General features: G+C 37.3%; 1 protein-coding gene across 2 annotated transcripts in view; it reads left to right on the plus strand.

The window, feature by feature from the left end:
* Nucleotides 1-25,043, plus strand: part of Tsp (Thrombospondin) — a 37,842-nt gene that overhangs the window by 790 nt on the left and 12,009 nt on the right. For both annotated transcript variants that reach the window (XM_028169642.2, XM_028169643.2), the window contains exons 3-9: nucleotides 17,803-17,973; nucleotides 18,605-18,801; nucleotides 19,413-19,695; nucleotides 19,954-20,130; nucleotides 22,920-23,036; nucleotides 23,992-24,108; nucleotides 24,671-24,790. In XM_028169642.2, the coding sequence (XP_028025443.2) occupies nucleotides 17,803-17,973; nucleotides 18,605-18,801; nucleotides 19,413-19,695; nucleotides 19,954-20,130; nucleotides 22,920-23,036; nucleotides 23,992-24,108; nucleotides 24,671-24,790 (1,182 nt within the window). The remainder of the gene's footprint in view (nucleotides 1-17,802; nucleotides 17,974-18,604; nucleotides 18,802-19,412; nucleotides 19,696-19,953; nucleotides 20,131-22,919; nucleotides 23,037-23,991; nucleotides 24,109-24,670; nucleotides 24,791-25,043) is intronic.

Genomic DNA, 25,043 nt, shown 5'->3' on the forward strand with positions numbered 1-25,043 from the left:
ACCAAAATTAGCCAAATCGGTCCAGCCGTTCTCGAGTTTTAGCGAGACTAACGAATAGCAATTCATTTTTATTTAATAATATATAGATAGATGTATCCATTGTAACGCTAGTGCAAGATAAGTAGGAGACGGTAGGCCGCGGCTTGGCTCTGCTACTGGCATTGCTGACGCCCATGAGCGTCGGGAACCGCTTACCATCAGGTGGGCCGTACGCTCGTCTGCTTGCAAAGGCAATTAAAACAAAAAGATAAATTTCCAACAAAATAATTTTATTGCAAATACTTGAAGTAACGTCGGAGAATCTGTATAGTATTTTCCCGCGCAAAAAAAAATGTTAATTGACTTTTGAATATTAACAGTCATCATGTGAAATAATTGCACAGTTTGAGAGCCTGTAAGTCAGCTAGTCCATCGATAATAATATAAATCTAGTAGAAGAAATAAATAATTGTTTGTTTGTTACGCTTTTACGTCTAACTACTTAGCTGATCATTGCGAAAATTTGCATACACGTTGCTAGGGGTACACAAAAGGAGGTCAGAGTAATAATTCAGAAGTCAGAGAAATAATACAAAATTTTAATGAAAAAGAAAAAATCGATTTTAATAACAATATCATCAGTGTGGTTTAAATCAATAAAATATGCATTATTTAGGACTCTCCGAAATCAACTACTGGTCAAGTCTTAATTAGGACCACATGAGAAGCAACAGCTTTCAGAAAGGAAAAAAAACGTTTTGAGGCAACGCACGTCAAACAAAATACAGTCGAGCTAAAAACATCCTCCCTTTTTTTGCAGTCGGTTAAAAATATAAAAAAAGCTATTCCTTTGGGATATCTTTTCTATATCAACACCCGAGTGAAGCTGCTATTAAAAGCTGTCAATATTATAAATGCGAAAATTAATTGGTATGTGTTTGATTACGTTGCTACAACTTTTTTACTGGTGGTAGGACCTCTTGTGAGTCCGCACGGGTAGGTTCCACCGCCCTGCCTATTTCTACCGTGAAGCAGTAATGCGTTTCGGTTTGAAGGGTGGGGCTGCCGTTGTAACTATACTGAGACCTTAGAACTTATATCTCAAGGTGTGTGGCACATTTACGTTGTAGATGTTTATGGGCTCCAGTAACCACTTAACACCAGGTGGGCTGTGAGCTCGTCCACACATCTAAGCAATAAATAAACAAAACTCTCCTGTTCCCTATGGCCCTTTGCCCGCTGTGAGGAAATTAAGCTCTGTGCATATTAGAGTACCGTATTACTAATAAATTTACTGCAAGCGAACCCATACTAATCTATAGAAATTATGAGTAGTATTAGTATAAAACTAGTGGTCGCCCAGTGGTCGAAATTCGACCGCAATTAATAATTTAAATTATAAGTTTGAACATTTGACTTCTATAATCACAGTTTTCACAAGGCTATACTATAGTATAGCCAATAGTATATACAAACAATATTAATTTATTCTCAATCTGACTACAGACTTTAACAATAAACAAAAGAGTGCATTCATCATCATTCATGTATGTGCGTGTGTCAAATATATGGTGTGTAATGTTTTTGGAGTTTACTCCTTTAGAATCGATTTACATATATAGGCCCGGGGTATGAAAATTATGGGGACCAAAATCGTACTAGCATGTCACACGAAATGCGTTATGCGCATGTCACACGAAATGCGCGCCGGGCTGCTGCGCCGGCAGTCCGTCACAAAGCCTCGTACTGATCGCGCGTTTCTCTCATTTTGTATTTTCATATATTTGTTAGTCGTTTGTTTTGTGTCTCGTTAATTTGTTAATAATCTGTAGTGTATCGTGTTGTCGTAATATAGAACTATTTCTCGTATTGTTTCGTTTAATTTTTTATATCCAGTAAACTCCAGTCGTGCGTCGGAGCGGACACACACACTTTTATTTTTGGAGTTTACTCCTTTAGAATCGATTTACATATATAGGCCCGGGGTATGAAAATTATGGGGACCAAAATCGTACTAGCATGTCACACGAAATGCGTTATGCGCATGTCACACGAAATGCGCGCCGGGCTGCTGCGCCGGCAGTCCGCCACAAAGCCTCGTACTGATCGCGCGTTTCTCTCATTTTGTATTTTCATATATTTGTTAGTCGTTTGTTTTGTGTCTCGTTAATTTGTTAATAATCTGTAGTGTATCGTGTTGTCGTAATATAGAACTATTTCTCGTATTGTTTCGTTTAATTTTTTATATCCAGTAAACTCCAGTCGTGCGTCGGAGCGGACACACACACTTTTTTTTTATGAATTTACTGTATTTTTTATGTTTATTAACAAAAAAAAAAATAACATTCTGCACTCCTTCTCTATGTTCTCTATAAGTGTGGGGAAAATTCTTACTCCTCCGTCCGCGCAATTTTCGTAAAAACGGGTACAAAGTTTTTGCTTCACGTATTAATAATGTACATAGATCAGTCCGTTGTGCCATCAGCTATGTATTGTTAATATTCTTCTTACCTTGAGCGCGGTCATGAACCTCTATTAATGTAAATACATTGTAAATATAATATATCGATAATAATTTGCGAGAAAACGAGTCTTAACGCGCTTTTAGATATCTACACGACACCTTCAACTTGAATGCTCTTAATTAATAGATCTTTAATGAGTTACAAAACTTCGATGACTAAATTAAACTATTTAATATTCTTAAACACTAAATAAAAGTAATTTTCAGTTCAACAAAGTTAAATCTCTAACAACAAGACAAAAGTATTGTGACATACCAGATTTGTCCCTATTATACCTATAGTTCCTATTCCCCTTGAGGGGAATAGGGATAGTAGATTGATCTACTGTATTCATTGAAAATGGGGTAGTTTGATTTATTTTCTTTTACAATGCTATTTAAGGTATTTAAGTAGTATCAAACTAAATCGAATTAAGTTATCCACTACTGCGTGTGTCATGTGGCAAGATTCGTTTCCCAACTCCAGTATATTTGGAACGTAACTGAACACCTCGCTTCGAGCATTGAAAACTATTTATATGGTGATTAGAGCGATGTTGCAAGCTATGCAAGCAGGTACAGAAATAAAGTAACACTTCAACGTACAGCGGGAGAATAAAATATGCCATATTTGTTTTTGTTTCCTCATCCTAGCGTCGATAAACCTCAATGCTGAGGGTTATGGCTTCATGACGGTTTCTTGGGAAAATACGCATGGTGGGAGGAGCTTTCTTCCACGGCAGTGCTTTTGGAAGAGATTTAGTTCTTCGATGCCACTGAAGCCTTATTTGATCGATCGAAGTTTGAACCCCATCTCAACCCTCCCCTTTTCTCATCCGGGCTTGGGACCGGCATTGGTAGAATTAATTGTTAAAGCAAACAAGACAAAGGGTTGTTGTTGAAGTCCTAGGGTACCTCGCTGGTACATAGAGCCCTCACAAGCTGTTTCCACTTGACCCTGTCCTGGGTTTGCTCCTTGATCTCACCCCTAAATATTATTGTAATATAACTTATTCATCTACCAGAGTTGAACACACGTATGTTCCCTGCAGAACACTCTGTGTCAAATAACTTATGCCATTTACAAATACCGTCTTGCTAATTTTATCGCGAAATATTTTAAGTGACCGTTCATTGAAATTAATTTAGGGTCACTCAACCCTACTCCAGTATTTTGCTTCGGTAAAAAAAAAACGATAATGATTACGAGTCCATGGGTCATTTGAGAGCGGGTGCCTATTAAAAAGTTTGGCGCTGTCAACCCTGTGGACTCATAATCATAATGTCAGCGTAGGGGGAAAGACTTTTGGCGGGAACTTGAGGAGCGAAGCTGAGTGAAATACTTTATTTTGTTCATTTAGTGCTTGGGGGAGGCCTATGTCGAGCGGTGGACGTCTATGGACGAAGATAGATAGATAGTGTTTCTCGAAGTTTAAATGTATAATAACGATGGTTTATTACACGGAATAGATAAATAAGGCTAATAATAAGGATAATAATAACCTTATTTATCTATTCCGTGGTTTATTAATTGTTTAGTATCTTTGAAAGTCCATAAATGTAGGAAAACAAAACAAAGCTTTTGGGCTAAATTTGTATGTCCGCTGTAAAAGTCTCAGTAAATAACCACCATTTTACTGAGATTATATTTCATTCTATCTAATTTCGTTTCATTTAGTTTTTCATATTATAACGAAATGTAAGAAGAGAATATAAGACTTGGCTTAAAGGTCTCGTTACTAGGCCTCAAAAAAATAGCAGTGTATGGGAACCCCAGGAGCATTTATTTAAATTTTCCTTATCCACGAGAGGGGAAAAGATTAAAAGGACGATCGTTCCAAAAGTAGGTAGACGAAATAAAGGCCGTTGCAGGCTCTACGTGGAAGAGGAATTGCTACGACCGGGACTCATGGCAGGATTTGGGGGAATGCTATGCGAAAGCATTTTTGCCGATGTGAAATGCTTAGAACAATTACATTAATAGTATGTACCTAAATATGAAGTAAGGTTGTTAATAAAGGCTTCTTTATTATCTTTATCCACTTAGGAATAAGGGTTCAGTTTTCGCTAATACTTAGTACATCGAGATGTGAATGACCGGTGGCGTTAGTCTCTGAGCTTAATGGTTTCGACTTATTTTCTTTTGTATTAAGTAATTAATGCTGTTGCCAGAAAAGAGATTGATGTCTATATGTATTGTCTCGGCGCATACTTTAGAATACATTTAATGGATTTTATTGCAGATAAGAAGATGAGTTTGTAGCTCACCTGGTACTAGGAGCCGTCGATAGATCGATTCTCTATTAAACGCGTATAAAGTATTTGCGCAGTTTTATTATAGATATTAGGTATTGACCTATACTGACTTGTTTTATAGCCATTTAAAATTATTTGGCTGTGAATTTCGCTTTGATTTTGTATTTATTTTTGGAGGTTAGGCTTTTTATATAAGGTACTTTTTTATAAAAATCCTTTAGCAATTTCTGCAAAATATGGAAAATAAGCTCAGCACTAAAAGGGTTAAGAACACCAATGCTACTACTGACTTTGAGCTGTGAAGTTAATGTGTTTAATTGCATTCTGATTGTTGCTCTCAAAAAGCCCTGCTTCGAGACAAAAATATCCAAGTTTATCGAATAGAGCATATTCTAGATATGAAATTAGGGAAAGTATTATGAAAATATGTTAGGGTGTGTTTTACGACATAGCGATTAAAGTATTCATACTTGTATTCTCTAATGTGTATAGATGCCCTGCCACGAGCTTTAAATTTTTACACTAACAGTTCAAGTACTTTGGAATATTTCGTTAAATTTTAATAAAACTCATATAAAAAGTTTACTAAAATAATGTAACACTTTTGTTCGTTACTGTACTAAAATACAGAAATAGAAACGCGATGAGTTATGTTCCCAACGGAAGTACAGAAATTATGCTGAGCATGTCGCGGCTCATACATGTGTTATTTTTTTATTTTTTTATTAAATTGCTTATAAGGTAGTTGTCATGACAGCCAAGTTTAGCGTTCTGCTTGCTTACCTTCGGAAACTACAGTTTGAATAGACGTTATTTCAAAGCAAGTACGACCTTACAGCTCAGTAGGTACGTAGTTTAGGTGAAATAATAAAAATCAAACCCGCAAAATTATAATTTGCGTAATTACTGGTGGTAGGACCTCTTGTGAGTGCGCGCGGGCTACCACTATGCTGCTTATTTCTGCCGTGAAGCAGTAATGCGTAGGGCGGTGCAGCCGTTGTAAATATACTGAGACCTTAGAACTTATATCGAAAGGTGGGTAGCGCATTTACGTTGTAGATGTCTATGGGCTCCAGTAACCACTTAACACCAGGTGGGCTGTGAGCTCGTCCACCCATCTACGCAATAAAAAAATAAAGAATAGTATACTGTAGAATAGCCTTTCCCAAAGTGGGCGATATCGCCTCCTTGTGGGCGCTGCAGCCCTAAAGGGCTTTTGTTGTTGGGTACACCAAAGTAAATTTGAATAAACGGAATACTTATTTGACGTGAATCAAGCAATTATTCATTTTCAAAATGGCAGTAGGCGCATTCCTCGCCGAACAGATAGCCGCTGGGGCCGAAAAGTTCTCGAGTGGTGACCTCGTATCGAACGACGTAGCGTGGGTAGGCCTCTCACAAGTTGGACCGACGTCTTGTTGAAGGAATCCGCTGGATGTAGGCTGCGCAGGACTAGTGGTTGTGGCGAAGCTACGGGAGGCCTATCTGTCTGTTTGCTCTAACCGGCGCCATCTAGGCGGGCTTCGAACAGCCTGCCGACCGAGAGGGCTGGTGGTCGTGGCGCCGACGACCGCCGGTCCAGCGTCCCGAGGGGGAGAATGATAGGAGAGACGTGCTCCGCACTAAACGCTTCACTCTCCCCCCTTTGCCTTTTCATGAGTTCTCTCTCATGCGAGGCTCGGCCGTGGGTTGTTGAGCGACAGGAGGTTTTAGTCGGTTCGACTCCGACATACCCCGCCCGCCATCCCCAGTGGAGGGTGGGAGTCCGGCGATTTCCTCCTGAACAAAAAAAATATATCTGTCTGTCTGTAGACTGAAAGATATCTATCTGATATTCCTTGTTAATTCTTCTCGTTATTGCTGTGCATAAGCTGCACTTACTACTGTAATGAGATTTGTCTGTCTGATAATAAAGCCTTACAAAGCGCAGTTTCATCTATATATGAATAAGTGAAGCAAAAACTTTGTACCCCTTTTTACAAAAATTTATTTAAAATTATATATAAACAATACATTAAATCAATAAAAAAAAACATTACACACACTACTATGTATTTGACACACATTTACACTGTTTTGTTTATTGTCAAACTTTTGTTATTGTTCAAAGTCTGTGGTCAAATTAAGAATAGATTAATATTTTTTGTCTTGAATATTATTTGTCTATAGCTTAGTCTTGGTGAAATCTTTGATTATCACTACATAGTATAAAACAAAGCTGCTTTCTCTGTCCCTATGCATGCTTAAATCTTTAAAACTACGCAACCGATTTTGTTGCGGTTTTTTTATAGATAGAGTGATTGAAGAGGAACGTATAATAACATCCATTAAATAGTGGAAAAATCAATAATAAATTACAGTTTCCGAAGCGAAGCGAGGGCGGGTCGCTAGTATAAATTTAAATAGAAGTATATCTTTGACAATAGAACCATATGTTCAAACTTATAATTTAAATTAATTATAGTCGAATTTCGACTAGTACTGGGGGACCGCTAGTAATGATAAATACAATAACGAGAATGATTACTGTAATTCAAATGACATCAGGAAAATGCGGTCGCGACGGCCAGAGGGGCACCATATGGTCACGTCGTGTTCCAGCCGCGACTGATGTTGCACAGTTCTGGTTTCTCAATTAAACTATTGGTTTACCTTTTAGGAACGACTGACACATCTGACTCCGCGGGGATGATGAAATATTTCATTTTCCTGCTTACGTTTTTTTTTCGCTGTTTTCGAAAGCTAGTAATGTGAAAGCCGTACATTGTAATGTCATCATCATCATCATGCTTTCCTATTACCCTCTGCTGGGGTGTAGGGCTCGAATCAAATTTTTCCATTTGTATCGGTCTTGGGCAGTCTGTTCTAGCTCCTCCCACGTCATGCCCAAGACCCCTAGCTCCTGCTCCACCGAGCGACGCCAAGTTGTACTGGGGCGGCCTCTCTTCCTTTTACCAGACACTTTCCAGGTCAGTGCTCTCTTTGATAGGTGTGTATCGGGCTTTCTCAGAGTGTGACCAATCCAATGACATTGTAATGTGAACGTTTAAAATAATAAATTCAAACTACATTGATATATAGTTATAAAATCTTTATAAAAATAATAGTTTAAAAAAACTAACAAAATACGCTTTTATAGAAAATCCAACTAAAAAATAGAAAATGTTTTTTTAATAAATTTGAATTAAAAATAAGAAAAAATGATTTTATTGTAAAAAAACCGTGGAGTGCTTTTTTTTTATTGCTTAGATGGGTGGACGAGCTCACAGCCCACTTGGTGTTAAGTGGTTACTGGAGCCCAAAGACATCTAGAACTAAGGTCTCAAGTACAGGTACAACGGCTGCCCCACCCTTCAAACCGAAACGCATTACTGCTTCACGGCAGAAATAGGCAGGGTGGTGGTACCCACCCGCGCGGACTCACAAGAGGTCCTACCACCAGTAATGCCACCAGCTTTTCAGGATATTATCAAAATAACCCTTCTACTCATATCTGCTCATAAAATATTTATAACTACTGATATCATGCACCCCTGCTTTCTATAAAAGCGTATTTTGTTAGTTTTTTTAAACTATTATTTATTTTTCATTTTTTAGTTCAATTTCAATTTTTTCAATTATTTTTTTCATTTTTTTTATTGTTAAATTGTCGTCGTTCCTTAATAAGTATACCAAATTTCGAGTTAATCCGACGTTTTTAGGGGGGTCAAAATCATGTTCAAAGATTCCGTCACGTCTGAAGCTAATAAAAGCAATATTAAAAAAGCAAATATCAGATGTCATTATTGTTTAATACCTTATTAAAAGTACACACACACAGGTTGGCCAATCAATCATTACTTACCTAAATGCTGCCATACATGTTTTTTCGCGTGAAGCTATGACAACAGCATAGAACGTGAAGCGATTTTGAACGTAGTCTCGCAAAAACCATAGATTTTTTAATATTTAACATAGAAAATGACATAAAAGGGTGTCAGTAAATCGAGTTGTCAATGGTGTTTTCGACGTCTCTCCATTGACTTACGGGACTTTGTGAAACATATTGAAGAAACATGTGATGTGTTTATGAAATTAATGTAATTAATCAGCCGGCCATTATTGTGGGAATCGTTTCATGATTACGTTCACAGCTGTGTTGCCAGTCGTTAAAATGTGTTGTGTTTCTTATTTAATTTTATGTCAAGGGAAGGGTAAAACGATTTAATAAAGATTATTTATGTTAAATGCTGTTGCGGTCCGGTTTGGAAGATGGGACAGCTGATAATACAATTGAGACTTCGAGCTCGTTTTTTCTATCGCACCGCCCGCCACCGGAGTAGAGTTCATCCATACTACATGGAACCACTGCGTTTATCCACAGTGCGTTTCGAGAGATCATTTTTGTAACGCACTACCCGGCTTTGGGATGAGCTCCCTTTCACGGCGTTTCCCGAACGCTATGACATGTCCTTCTTCATACGAGGCTTGTGGAGATTATTGATCGGTAGGCAGTGACTTGGCTCTGCCTCTTGGATTGCTCATGTCTATGAGCGACGGTAACCACTCACTGTCAGGTGGGACGTTTGCTCGTCTGCCTACAAGGGCAATAAAAAAAATGATTTTAGCATCCTAAATTATTTTTTTCTTTTTTTTCCCTCCCTATGCTGATAGCCTTTAGAGGCTATATCAACTTCACCCTAACGTGTAGGTGAGCTCACGGGGCTCAAACTGGAGTGTTGCTAACACTGGCCCTAGCAAGAGCAGTGCTTCGCAGAATCTACCAACGGATCGGAAACGCGACCCACTGAGAAGATCCGGCGAGAAACTCAGTGGGCTGTGTCTATGGGTTAAATAGCCCTTGTAGGCAGACGAGCATACGGCCCACCTGATGATGAGTGGTTACCGTCGCCCATGGACTTCAGCAATGCCAGGGGCAGAGCCAAGCCGCTGCCTACCGATTCCATCGATAACATGTATCCACCTCGAAGCGATCATGCGTTTGAGATGAGTCAATGCTATCGGGACTTCAATGTTATGCCTAAATATGCCCAGCTGCTTTGACACAAGGCCAAATATTCTGTCTCGCCTGGATGCTGCATTGTACAGTTACAGCAATCAAAATACGGCTCTTTGTAGCTATGACATCACCAGGTCACCGACGCGTCTGTGAATAAGGTATTCGTAAGCGATTTCTTTAATAATCACACTGATAGCTTTTCGGTCATGTCGAATTAACAATTGCAATATGAAATGATTTAGTTTGCTCTTTAGAAGATTCGAGAAAGCACGACATAGCGTTATTAATCACTACATAGTATAAAACAAAGTCGCTTTCTCTGTCCCTATATCCCTATGTGTGCTTAAATCTTTAAAACTACGCAACGGATTTTGATGTGTTTTTTTTAATAGATAGAGTGATTGAAGAGGAAGGTTTATATTATTATGTATAATAACATCCATTAAATAGTGGAGAAATCAATAATAAATTACAGTTTCCGAAGCGAAGCGAGGGCGGGTCGCTAGTATTTTTATATAATTATAGGCAAATTTATTTATAGTAATAGGTACGTCTGATTATTAAATTCTTACCGCGTGTGAATATCGAAAGGGTTTTTAATTCTCTAAGCATTATTAACCTTTGCTATTGCGTTAAGAAATAAGTGCCGTGATTGTAAAAGTATACATTTGTATTTTTAAACGTATATAAGTATTTTTTTTAAATGTTTTTTTTTTTTTTTTTTTGCGTATAATTTGCGTAATTACTGGTGGTAGGACCTCTTGTGAGACCGCACGGGTAGGTACCACCGCCCCGCCTATTTCTGCCGTGAAGCAGTAATGCGTTTCGGTTTGAAAGGTGGGGCAGCCGTTGTAACTATACTGAGACCTTAGAACTTATATCTCAAGATGTGTGGCGCATTTACGTTGTAGATGTCTATGGGTTCCAGTAACCACTTAACACCAGGTGGGCTGTGAGCTCGTCTACACATCTAGGCAATAAAAAAAAAAAACCTAAGTAAAAACACTTTTGATCAATTGAATGTGCATTCCATATTTTATTGTCTACTCATAAAATATGTACTTAGTTTAAAGTGCTACCTAAACAATGGTTAGGTAATAATTTAACAGTGTTTCGTAAATGTAATAAAACAATAAGGGTCTTGTTGACATTACAATACGCCCACCAAACAATAATTCGTTCCTACGCATGACCTAAAGCCTTCATGCTGTTGTGAGTGGGACTGTGGAAGCGGACCTTAAAATATATAGTCAGCTTCAAGATATGTCAGAGTTTCGTATTTTGTCCTCTTAATTTTGGCCCACTAGTATGACCTTTAAGGGGAAGAAGAGGAAGAAGTAGACCTAAGAAAAATGAATGGATTGCGTGAAAGACGACAATGTGTAGGAGAGGAGTGATCGAATAAATGGTATATGATAGAGGAGTATTGAAAGAGAAAATATGTTGCGACCCCAGGTGACTGGGAGAAGGGCAGAATGATGATATTATGACCTTTAATCTATCTTCTATCTTCTATCTATCTATCTATACCTATATAAAAATGAATTGTTGTTCGTTAGTTTCGCTAAAACTCAAGAACGGCTGGACCGATTTGGCTAATTCTGGTTTTGAATTATTTGTGGAAGTTCAGAGAAGGTTTAAAGAGTTAAAAGAATTAAATGAAAATAACAATTTTGTTTTTCTTTTGATGTGGCTCCCGTCGGACGGATTCCTTTTGTTTTTTTTAAAGTTTATTTTATACAAAGGCTTAGGTCTTTCAGTTATCGATTTAGGCACTACGAAGTCTGCCGGGTCAGCTAATAAATCAATAAAAGTCAATCCACGTACCCTAACAATTCATTGATAAAGTTATTATAATTATCTGCAGACCTCGATTCTTTCATAACTCAGTGCTTTGTTTGCGTCCTTGAAAAACTCACGAAACCCAGATGTTTGAAAAAAAATATACAATTCTGTTAATAGTCACACATCCGTTCTTTGTTCTGGTGCTAAAATGCTCTAATTATTACTGAATGAGATTCAAATCAACATTACGGATTCAATGTTAGCAAACTTATCGTATGCAAATATGATTTCTATGAAATCGTTCGAGGAATCTTTATCTGTCTTTAAAAGTGTCGTCATAATCTGTTCTGTCCTTTGGAAGATTAGTAAAAGAAGGTAAAAATAACTCTTTATTTTTGGTTTATCCTACTCGCAAAAGTGTGGTTTTTATCTTTAATTTTTTTTTATTGCTTATGTGGGTGGACCAGCTCACGGCCAACCTGGTGTTAAGTGGTTACCGAAGCCCATAGACATTTAGAGCGTAAATGCCGCCATCTGCCTTGAGATATGAGTTCTATGGTCTCAGTATAGTTACAACGGCTGCCCCACCCTTCAAACCAAAACGCATTATTACTTCACGGCAGAAATAGGCCGGGTGGTGGTACCTACCCGTGGGGACTCACAACAGGCCTTACCACCAGTAAAAATTAATATGAATGTAACAATGAAAGCCTTAATTTCTGATTCATGCCGAGATTTCATGTTCTTGGTTTCCATTGTCCACTTAACGCCACTTGCGCTGTGAGCTCGTTAGGCGGGTGCCTAAGCAATAAAAGAATTCAAATTCGACAATTAACTAGGTAAACTGAATTCTATTTATTTAAAATTATTACAATATAAACGATTTCAAGGTAAATAAGGGTATTTTTTATCTAGCAAAAAATGTAAAGCTATATAACTCCAAGATACCAGTATATCAGGTTTTTTTTTCATTTTAAACTTAGCCTTAGGTTAACCGTGTGTAATATTGATATTACAATAATCCTTAATCCGGTTTTGTAAAAGGATCAATGTCGAAGAACCGGTTTTGAACAGCTGATTAAGAATTTGTTCGTTAAGTTTCCTTTTTGGGTAACAGACACCCACCGACAATCAGGGACCTCGCTCATACCTTATTATGCTATTACTGATATTATTATGTTTGTTCTGTGATTATCCAACATAGTTCGGAGTTTTTCCCGTCTCTATGAAATTATACCTTCATAACCATTGAGATAATAAAATAAACAGAAAATATTACGTTAATAATGTCTGCATTTAAATAGTTGTTAAAGTTGAGATATTGCATTTTGACCAGTAAGATTTAGAGGTCATTGATTTGATAAAATTTTGATAAAAAGACGGCAAATTTATTATCAAATCCATTCACATCCAATTTTAATCAAATCGAATCCACCACACTCCACCCGAAACCTTGGGCGACCCCTTATATAAAATAATATGTATTATTTAGTTTTTATTTATTTATTAGGCACACAATACACATTACAAGTTAAAAAGACACACAATAAGTAACAATAAGTATAAAATCTGGCTTGTAACTTAAGGCCACATAAAAGACCAAACAAGACAAATGTGCTGAGTGTGTATACAAAGTTCCTTACAATTACGATAGTGAGAACTAATTTAGCTTATAATATAAGAAAATAATTTATTAATTATTAATATTGCTTTAAGAAGAGGATACTTATACTATCGTATAGATAAATGAAAAATATAATATAAATTTGTATTTCATAATATGTCTTTCGTTGGAAAATCTTTATTTAATTCGTAATAGTCATGCCCTGCGGCTTTGTTCGAATATATTTTTTTTATTGCTTGGGCGAATATATTTTTTTTATTTTTTTTATTGCTTGGATGAGTGGACGAGCTCACAGCCCACCTGATGTTAAGTGGTTACTGGCGCCCATATACATCCACAACGTAAATGCGCCACCCACCTTGAGATATACGTTCTAAGGTCTCAAAGTTTAGTTACAGTAGTTTTTAGAATATTTTTGTAATTTAATTTCAATGAAACACTTTACCTGGGAATTGAGAACGTTCTCTTTCTTTGAAGTCGGATAATAAACAACGGTAAAATCTTGATGAAATCAGTGCAATCGATCATGACGGAATGAAGTTAGATTAGACTTCTTCTACAACTACATCGGGGTCAATCATTCGAGCGGGAAGGCTGTAAAAGGCTCGACTGGATTTTTATCGAGCACCGTTAACACGCAATGGTTACGTCACTTCGAGCCTCGGTACGGGAGCTTACGGAATTACCGGGATTCCTCTAACGGGACCAGAGGTGTATTGATTCTTGATACAAACTTAAAGGAATACGCAAAATAACTCACGCACTATGAACGAATTCATATTGAAACTTCAGATTTGTAAGATAAAAATGGTTATTATCCGTAAAAAAAAAGAAACTGGTATCATCTGTTTTTATATTCAGTAATTATTTTTTAAGATTATGAAGAAAAGAAAAAAACAATGGCCTTTTAAAATTTTATTACATTGATGGGTGGACGAGCTCACGGCCCACCTGGTACTTAATACCAGGTTACCTAAGCCCATAGACATCTAGAGCGTAAATGCCGCCACCTACCTTGAGATTTGAGTTCTAAGGTCTCAATATAGTTACAACGGCTGCCCCACCCTTCAAACCGAAACGCATTACTGCTTCACGGCACAAGAAGTCCTACCACCAGTAATTATGCAAATTGTAATTTTGCGGGTTGCTTTTTATTACATGATGTTGTTCTTTCGCCGTGGAAGTCAGTCGTGAACATTTGTTAAGGACGTATTTCATTAGAAAAATTGATACAACCCCACCGGTGATTGAACACCGGTGCATCGCAATATACAAATGCACCAGACGTCTTAATCTTTAGGCCACGGCGACAAACAAAATAAAATAAATTTATTTAAATTTAGTCGCCTTGAGTGTGTGATGAAGAAATATATTGCATATGTGCTGTATACATGGGATATTTATCTTGCATGCAGAACGTAACGAGCTGTGATTGTATGATTGGTCAGTTAGGTACTAATTTAATAATGGATGTATTTTGTCCGTGTTTAAATAACTTTTAATTTTTTTATTAAGTTTTTGTTAATATATACCTTTGAATACTGTATAAACTGTATATTTATATATGTATACACATATATGTATGACTTACTGACGGACTTCAGTACTGAAGAAAAATCCTTTTTAAAAACTAAAGATTTTTTTTTTACATGTACCTATATAAATTTACACTGATTTATGGTATGCATAATATTGTTACGTCAGTAAGAGTAACGCCATCTATCGCCGAATGGTCAAACAAATATCGAAGGATCTAGTAGCATTTAGAACGCTCGAGAAGTACAACGTCATCTATTGTCAGAGAGCGGAAACACAATACTCGACTTTTGTGGAATATTCTCGACGATTCTAGGGATTTAGTAACAATATGTATTTGTAATTTATATTTTAATGCACCTACCATTTATTAACTCTGCACTACCTTTGATTGACTGGTAGATAATGCAGGTAATGTCATATCGAACATTTGGAAGTCGCGTTTCTTGTTAATTCTGCTCAAAAACAGTTAAAAGATTGTATAATATTTCTGACATTAAAAAATTATATGAATTCTCTGAGGGATGAAAAAGTAATTTAAATTTTTGACCGAACTAAAATATTACTTCGATAAGAATTGTTTTTTTAGCGGTAGGTGAAATTACATCACTAATTTCCAAGTACAGGGAGACAGACCTTCTTAATTCGTTCTGCGGTTTGGCTGCTGAACTGTGATATCCGATGACAATCACTTCTAAGAAGAACCAGCCAGTTCGTCTCGCTTAAAAATAAAAAAAGATGTGTGGTGTCGTGGGACACCGGATAGGAACGAAGCTCCTTATTATAAAAATATTAATTTTAAGTTCTATTCGAGGCATTAAGAAAATAATAATACGGGGTATACATTTTTTATTATGATTTTTTTATTGATAAAAATAAAATAAAAACTACTTTACAAAGTTATCAACTTTATTTTATTCACAATGATTTATAAAAAATATATAATAATAATATACAAAGAAACAGCTATTTATATGAATAATAATAATAACCGTCAGTAGACTATACATTAGACACTGTATAGCTATCATACTAAGACTATACATAAATAATAAAAATCTTACGTTACGGACGTTTTTCCCGGTTAGGGTACCCCTCCGCATCGTCCCATAAGGAATTTCGTTCCAATAATATTATACTAAAGCAACAAAATTAAACTTATACCCTGAATAACATACCGCACAAAGCCATTACTGCATATAAGCACTAACTTATGTATTCGTTGCTACATTAGTTTATTTATGGTTTTTATCTGCCACATTGTTAATGAGATAGCGATTTCAACAGGAAAACGTCGAACGATATTATGTTTCTATTATACAATATAAATTGGGTCAATTAATAAATATTGCGAAAGGGTAAACGATTATATTTTGCTGTGGAACGAAGCGGTAGCGTTGTATAATAAAGTTTAAATTCACAATTTAAGTTAGCGGTGGCTGTCGCAAGATCTTTCTTAACTTACTTACGGAGTAGCAGTCATGTGATCTGATTTGAAAACGCTACAGACTCCAAACCTTTTGTTTTAAAACGGTGGCGACATTATCAATGCCTACAGGCATCGGAAACCATTTAAAATTAATTCGACTGTTAAACTAATGCATTCATGTAATAGAAACACGATGTAATAGAAACGGCCGTCTGGTGTGTGTGTAAGTGACATGGTCACTACACAAGGGGGTCGCAGGTTCGAATCCCGCCAAGGGAAGATATTTGTATGATAAATATAAATGTCTTTTCCAGGGTTATGGATGTATATTAAATATATGTATGTGTATAATAAAAATCTTACATTTATATCCGTTATCTGGTACCTGTAACACAAGTTCTTTACGAACTTATTACGGGACCAGGTAACGTGGCGTGATTGTTAGTAAATATTTATTTATTTATTTTATGTTATCCTTCAAGTACGATGCTCCTTGAAGTAAGCACGACCGCGTCCACTTTTGTTCGCGACTATCCGATAGTTCTTGTAAAGGCTCCTGTAAAGGATACTGGATTTATTTTAAAGACGACTTGACTGGTTCGTACAAGGAGTTATTATTATCATGATGACACAACCGTTTTGACTCACAGGCGATTGCGTTCGTCCTCTGCATGCTTTTGAATTTATTTAGTTTGTCGATATTAAATTCGACTTGTTTTTTTTATATTACTATTCGTAACCTACAAACTCGGTGGCTCTGACAATTAGTGCAGTTTAGTTTTTATTATATCGGCTATTTAATAACTTTCGGCTATTAGTTAGAAGAACTTTCGGCTATTTAAGAACACCTATGTAGTGATATTTACATAGTATAACACATTTAATTTTTTTTAATTGTAAATGTATAAACAATCTACGATACAGAGTAACTTACAATAATAGTTGGGAAAATTCTTTATTTGCTGATGAAATCGCCAGATAGGCTTGCCAAGCCCATTTTACTTTTAAGTACAGTAATATTACTGCTTGTGATATCGTATTTAGCGGTTAATACATCCTACCTTCCCTTCCGAGAGCAAAACAATCGGAAGTGGTAAAATTTATATAGTTGTATAGTAACAATATTCAGTTTAAATTAGGTTACCCATGGTTTGTTATCGCCAAAAGTTAATTACAATGTCGCATTATCAGTTTGAACTTTAGTCTTTGTTATTTTTTAAATAGCCGTAAAATATTTGGTAACGGTTGATAATGTGCCAAATAGAATAATCGTCGATTAATATTTAGGACAAAACCATTTTAAATTTCTAATATGTAATTATAAATTAATATTTTGTCAGGTGAAATACAAAGGATTTTTGTTTTTTTTCGCTTAATACTAAGGGTATAGAAGCATTTATATGAAAGGTTCGACGAGAACTGGGGATTTTTCATGTATAATTTTTGGTTTTAAAGGATTATCGTTAAACTTGATATTGGAATTGGGCAATTAAGCTAGTTTAATTTTGTCAACGCCTCAAATAATGAAATAATGTAACAGCAACTATAGTTAATCAAGATTGGGGCAACAATAACAACGTCTTTTCACTGTTTCTAAGGCTCGCACCGAAGTTTCTAGATAATTTTAAATCGACGCTTTTGAAGCTGTTTTCGAAAAAGTTTTAATATTTACTGTTTTTTTTAATTTCTAGAAGCAACAGAAGAATTAATCGCAGCTGCTTCGTCGGCCCGTGACCGAGGAGAAGTCGTGATACTGGTGCGTGGACCGCACGGGAAGAGTGCAAGACGCGAGGAGTTACTCCACGCTAAGAGCGAAGATGATGTATCCATATCGTTGTATTACAACAGGAAAACAAACAAAGGTATTTAAGAACCAACAAAGGTAGGCAAAGGCTTGGCTCTGCCCTTGGCATTGCTGACGTCCATGGGCGACGGTAACCACTCGCCATCAGGTGGGCCGTATGCTCGTCTCGTCTGCCTACACAGGTAATAAAAAAAGGAGCTCTCATCGTATTTCGTATTTATTATTGATCGATTTAAAAATAGGATTCTGTTTTTTTTTTACCCAACATGAAACACCAAGTTATTCTGTACCTACCTGATATGAAGTGGTCAAAGGAGTTAATAGATGGAATAACTTGAATGCCTGTCTTAGAGTCAAAACATCCAAATCTCATATATATTGTTTTTCCCCCTACCCAATCGTTGGTAGCCTAAAGGTCTATTCCAACTTTACTCAACGTGAGAGAATTGCTAACACTGGCCCTAGCCAGAGTAGTGCTTTGCTGAGTCTACTGCCGGATCGGAATCGCAACGCACTGAGAAGTTCCGGCGAGAAACTCAATGGGTGCGAGAAACTCAGTGGGTTATAGTAGCTGTTGTAGTGTAACTATTCAAAGGCTAACTGAGGTATAAAGTGGGTGAAACGTCTGAGTTTCCCGTTTAGGTGTCTAATCAGCATATTTACTTAAATAAATAAATAAAATGTCGTAGTATCCTTGGAGAGTCTACACGGAGGCCATCTAAAATCTGTTTCGTGGGGTCTCAAAGATCATGAAAAAGGAACACTTTTGTTGGTGGCTTCATCAAACGGCGTCAGACTATACGCTGGTTGCGTTCCACTACATTGGCATTCGATGTCCGGAACTTACGACCTTCTGGATATACTGAGGGACCAGAAGACGAAATTGGTATGTACACATTTCATCATGGTCAGCGTGATTTTTGTGTACCATTTATCACCCTTTAGAATAGCAGGTAATATATTTATAAAAATTAATTGTATAAGGGCTAGATGTTAATTTTTTATATTTACACAATTCTACGAGTTATAGATGAAAAAAGATACCAAGAAAACCATAGATGAATCTGGAAACGAACGTTTGAATGAAAAAGTAACAATGAATAAATTTTTTAAATTTTCGTTGTGAGGTCGGCCTTGAAAATCCATCTCTTTCTGTTCTTTTTGTTAATAGAGACTAAAGGAATCACGAGAGAGTAGTCAGCAGTGTTGTAGTATCTGATGTCTGGTAATTTTGTTAGCATATTCCGATCGTCGACCAACATTTGTTGAGGGGTTAATAAGGCCAAAGCTAAGCGCTGCTTACCACTCTAGACCTTATGGGTCGTTTGCAGAAATACATGTCATATAAATTTTTATGTCAGACTCTCGCTTCTATGGTTCAGGAAATCCTAGTTTGTGACTAGTCATGTGTAATTTTGTTTCCAGTTATTATTATTACTATTAATAGCGTTTTAGTATAAACGTAAGTTTGACATATCAATACACCTTTATTACCAGTATCACGAAGAAAACGCTCCAGTCGAAATATACGGCAGCGAAAAAGCAGCGGTTGAATCTTTGAGTTGTGCAAAAGACAACATCAGACCTCCCACTCTACTGAGACTGGACGAACCTGAATCGGACGTAGAAGAAGTCCAAGAATTCAGAAAGAAGGAAGCTCTCATGGACAGAGAGGAAGAAATGCAAGGAGATGATGCTACTAATTATTTGGAAGCTAACGGTATTCTACCGCAGCCTTCAAGAGGGGATATACCTCAGTCTGCCATTGAATCGTGTGATGGTGAGCATAATTTTCATGACTAAGCAAGAGGAGATCTTTTTGAATTCGGCTAGACCCTCTGTTAAAGCTACCTATCGGTTTGAAGAGAAAATCAAAGTCTTAACTATGTTGACAAGCTATTTGTTCCTCAGATTCAAAGGCGTGGATGCTTGAGGGCAGATATAAAAGTGGTGGGATTAACCAAATCCAATCGGTGGCTTTATTGGTTCCTTAGCTATCTGCCTCGGCGAAAATTCAGCTAATTACTTTCCATTACAGATGAAGTCATCCGTCAACTGACCCTACTGCGTCAGATCATCGAGCACTTGCGCCGGGAGGTCGGGGATCAGAAGCACACAATAGATAGCCTAAGGTCTCAACTCCACCAGTGCTGCAACAGAGTACCCGTCACTCCGCCCCCCGTGGAGAGATGCTCCGGATCCTCATGCTACCCTGGTTATTAATTACATAAACCCACCCTGGATATGAAGTATCATGTCATTCTCATTAAAATTATGTCTCTATCATTTGAATATGTCTCAAACAGTAATTATATTGCAATTCTAAATTGTATTTTTTTTATATTCACATGTTCATTAGCTTTTAGCAAAGCAATCGTTTTGTTTTGTTTAATATAGAGAATTTCTTTTTTTTATATATTTAAAGCACACTTTTCAACTTTCAATAAACATTTCATGATCGATGTCACATAACTATATCCAGATTTTTATGTGGTATACACATATCTATATTTATATATAATAATATGTAGTGTATACGTATGTCGCATACTCAAAACAAACGGTCTCCATGTTATTGAACAATTCAGTAGCCAAAACGACAATAACTCTAATCAATATCATCTAGTACGTCAACTATAAATATTTGTTGGTTTAGAAAGTTTCTGATCGTGAGCCCGCAATCTAAAGCAGCCAGACCCGCGTTTCCTTGAGGCCGTTGACCTTGTGCGTTAGTTGAGTTTGCCTTGCATTGCGTGCTGCGTAAAAAATATTACTAAAATACAAATCATCAATCCCAGATTCTATAGTCAGAAATCAGTAGCTTTCTTGCATTTCCATTAAAGTTATTTGCACTATTTCATCAGGTCGCAATTATCTGTTAATATATAAGGCAACTTACATATATATATATATAAGGTAAATCAAGCAACATATTGTGTGGGTAATTCATTAAAATTTATTCTAATATAAACACTGCGTTTTATTTAACTACAACTGTAATAGCTTCATATTGAACACAGGACCGCGGAGTTCTCAGTTTCGCCCACATTATTGTATTAACGAATAAATGAAAGACAAGTTGCTTGATTAACCTTATTCGTGTCACGAATTGAACGCACAGTGAATGGTCAAGGATATTTTTCAACTGTGTGGGTAGACAGAGAACTCTGTGGGCTCTTTTTGAATTAAACGTAATTCTATCGCGCTATTGATATTCCCGACAAAGGAACAGTTATCTGATAACAAATAATACTTGATGGATTTTGCAACATCAGCCCCGGCCTGTCGGTCAGGATTCTTCAAATCTTGTCTGGGCAAGGCACGTCAAAGTGATGACGTCACTGGCTGAAATAGTCTGTCTTGGTTGGCAAGCTATGGATGAAATGCAGTCAGTTAGACCTTGAAAAGATGGATGTAATAAGGAATTAATTAGTATATGTTTGAAGTAGATTCAGGAAATTTGACAGGTCGTCAATGAGCTCTAAGAGTCGAGTAAGAAAGAGATTGACATATAACATGTCCTCGGTATGAGAATGTAATGAACGGTCAATATACTGGTAACAAAAACATAACACACGATGTATGAATAAAAAAAAACTGGAATTGTTCTAGAGGATTCTAGGTCCATTCTCAAATTCTAGGGACCGTATCAAGAATGAGACGATATGTCTTTGGATTCCCGGGGTCGTTGTAATTTCCAGGATTCAAGACCAAGTCATCATCTCAGTAGCTTAGCGCAAGCGAGTAACAATTTGAAATTGTTAATTCGTATTACAATTGAGTCTGTCTTTTTTTTTATTGCTTAGGTGGATGGACGAGCTCACAGTCCACCTGATGTTAAGTGGTTACTGGAGCCCATAGACATCAACAACGTAAATGCGCCAACCACCTTGAGATATAAGTTCTAAGGTCTCAGTATAGTTACAACGGCTGCCCCACCCTTCAAACCGAAACGCATTACTGCTTCACGGCGGAAATAGGCAGGGCGGTGGTACCTACCCACGCGAACTCACAAGAGGTCCAACCACCAGTCCCCACCATGTCAACTACTCTCTAATAAGAATCAGAACAAAAGATTGCAAGGCAAAGCTATGTGTGGTAGGATGCTCTCTGAGCTCACATGACTGTGGCAGTTTTTGCTACGAAGCATGCGTTAGAAGGTTAGGGCAGCCCTTAGACAATAAGATAGTCCTTCAGACCTCATGTGGCAATGTGGGCGGATAGTTGTAAATGAAAAAAGAAGCTAAATATAGCTTATTAAGAGCTTTGTGGTAAGTACGCACGGTACTCGTTATCACATTTCGCTCGCCCCCGCCCCCCTGAAGTGGAAACCTCGAAAGAGATGCGCCTCCCCTATAAAAAGAACAATAGATGCGTTAACATAAAATGCACTCTAGCTTTCATCGTTCCAAATAAACAAAGCATCAAAATTAAGCCCACTGAGTTTCTCGCCGGATCTTCTCAGTGGGTCGCGTTTCCGATCCGGTGGTAGATTCTGCGAAGCACGAGTCTTGCTAGGGTCAGTGTTAGCAACACTATGGTTTGAGCCCCGTGAGCTACTACATGTTAGGACGAAAGCTGAAATAGCCTCTCAAGGCTATCAGAATAGGTAGGGAAAAAAAAATCAATTTATTTTTATTAATTAAAAATATTAAATATTATTAAATAAAAATATTTATTGCTTAGTTGGGTGACAGCCCACCTGGTGTTAAGTGGTTACTGGATTCCATAGACATCTACGACGTAAATGCGCCACCCACCTTGAGATATAAGTTCTAAGGTCTCAAGTATAGTTACAACGGATGCCCCACCCTGGAAACCGGAACGCATTACTGCTTCACGGCAGAAATAGGCAGGGTGGTGGTACCTACCCACGCGGACTCACAAGAGGTCCTACCACCAGTAAAAATTATGCCAGTATGCGAAATTATAAACTGGGAAATTAAGTTTTTAATTTTCAATCTCATTTGGGATCGAATGATGAGCGGTACGGTACTGTAACAGGGGTCGAATGCCGGAACACTGTCGCGGGGTTCGAGTGTGGGTCGTGTCCGCGCGGCATGGAGGGCGACGGCCGGAGGTGCAGACCCGTACTGTGTAACAGACGCCCATGCTCACAAGGTATCTAAAGACTAATACCACTAATAACATTAAGACTACACTAATACTAATAACACTAATACCACAGATTTTAATAGGTAGTCCGCCACCAAACCCAAAACAATCCCAATCAATTAAAACAAACTTTAAGATTTCAAAATAGTTTATAAAATCTAGAAAATCAGACCTTTTTTCTCGCCATGATAACCAATCACAGCACGATGTCACATTATGTGGGTAATCGTGATTTTTTCTAGCATATCGTAAGTTTGACCCCAAATGACGTCACACCTAATGAATTTGCGTTCAGACGAGTTTTTTTTAAATAGCGCACGAATTTCGAAGAAGCATATGTCGCCAGTTCTGAAGTCTGTCATTTAGTTCATAATTTGTGTAAATGAAAATGTAGAAATGACGATTTAGAGTTCTCTAAGGACCTCAAACAACCATCTACCAAATCTTAGTAAGGATCCCTTAGCGTTTTGCACTTATGACCACGTTACGTTTGTTCTCTTGTTTGTTCATAAAGATACTTCGAAGTATCATTGTCGAATTGACGACCTAAAGTAGTCAAAACTTCAGCTGATTTTGGCACAATCTCTATTATTAAAGGGTGGTTAATTTTTAATATTAATATTTTAATATTTTACTAACAGTCACGCCGCGTTAACTGGTCCCGTGATAAGTTCGTAAAGAACTTGTGTTACAGGTACCAGATAACGGAAATAAATATAAGATTTTTATTATACACATACACATATTTAATATACATCCATAACCCTGGAAAATACATTTATATTTATCATGCAAATATCTTCCCTTGGCGGGATTCGAACCCGCGACCCCCTTGTGTAGTGACCATGTCACTTACCACTACACCAGACGGCCGTTAATTGTGGGTTCCCTTCACCTTACGTGCATGCAGGAAGCATGGGTGATGCCGGGTCTATGGTGACCCCTTTTAAATTATGTGTAGGGGAAAGGTGCGTCGATACGGACCAAGGTTTCCGATGCGAGAGATGCCCAGGGTCGCAGACGAGTGACGGCCAGACCTGCAGGACTGCGTGCAGCGCTAACCCTTGCTTTGGAGGACGTAAGTTGAACTATACATTTGTAAACACCATAAATACAAAGTGCCATCATATATTTTCTTTGAAATCTATACTTTTGTATTTTATCTTGGATTAATGTCACGAGGTCTTTACCTCTAGGTTGTTGTTGTTTATATTTTTTTGTTTTTGATGTCGAGATTTACAGATCCATCAAATATAAAATGAAAATGCACATCGCTGGAACAAAAAGGCTTAATAATATGTGACGAATGAGGTTTGATTGAGAAGTAGGGCCTCGTCGAAGTCCTGACACATTTTCTAATGACAATACGTTTTTATTACCTCATTCTCTTGTATGTTATTGAAGCAGGTTTCTTTCAATCACTTTGAACAAAATTCTTAAGAGACCTCAAGAAACATAGTTCAAAATCGGTCGATCGTTTTTGTGGGTAATGGTGTGAGAATTAAGCGACTTTTATATGTAGAGACTATAGATTGTAGACGAGGAGGCATTCGTGCTGTATTATGCCATATCGATAAGTATGTGGCTAAAGTTTTGAAAAAATTGCTAATTTGTGCCTAGAATATATTTGTTTGATTTAGGAGTACCATGCCAGGACTTACCAGACGGCAGATACCAATGCGGCAAGTGCCCTTCTGGGTTCCACGGGAATGGAGTCGAGTGCTATAGGATATCCTGCAGAGCATACACGTGCTTTCAAGGTATCATCACTTATGCAACTTTAGTGTCACTGATTATAATATCCGAATTTTTCCAATCTGTACAATGACCTTACTAACTAATTGAGGCTTGTGGAGAGTATTAAGCGGTAGACAGCGGCTTGGCTCTGCCCCTGGCATTACTGAAGTCCATGGACGACGGTAACCACTCACCATCAGGTGGGCCGTATGCTCGTCTGCCTACAAGGGCAATAAAAAAATAAAAAAAATAATTGGTACTAAGAATACCCATTTT

The sequence above is a fragment of the Bombyx mandarina genome, chromosome 19 (genome assembly GCF_030267445.1).
Source record: "Bombyx mandarina strain Sakado chromosome 19, ASM3026744v2".
NCBI lineage: Eukaryota > Metazoa > Arthropoda > Insecta > Lepidoptera > Bombycidae > Bombyx > Bombyx mandarina.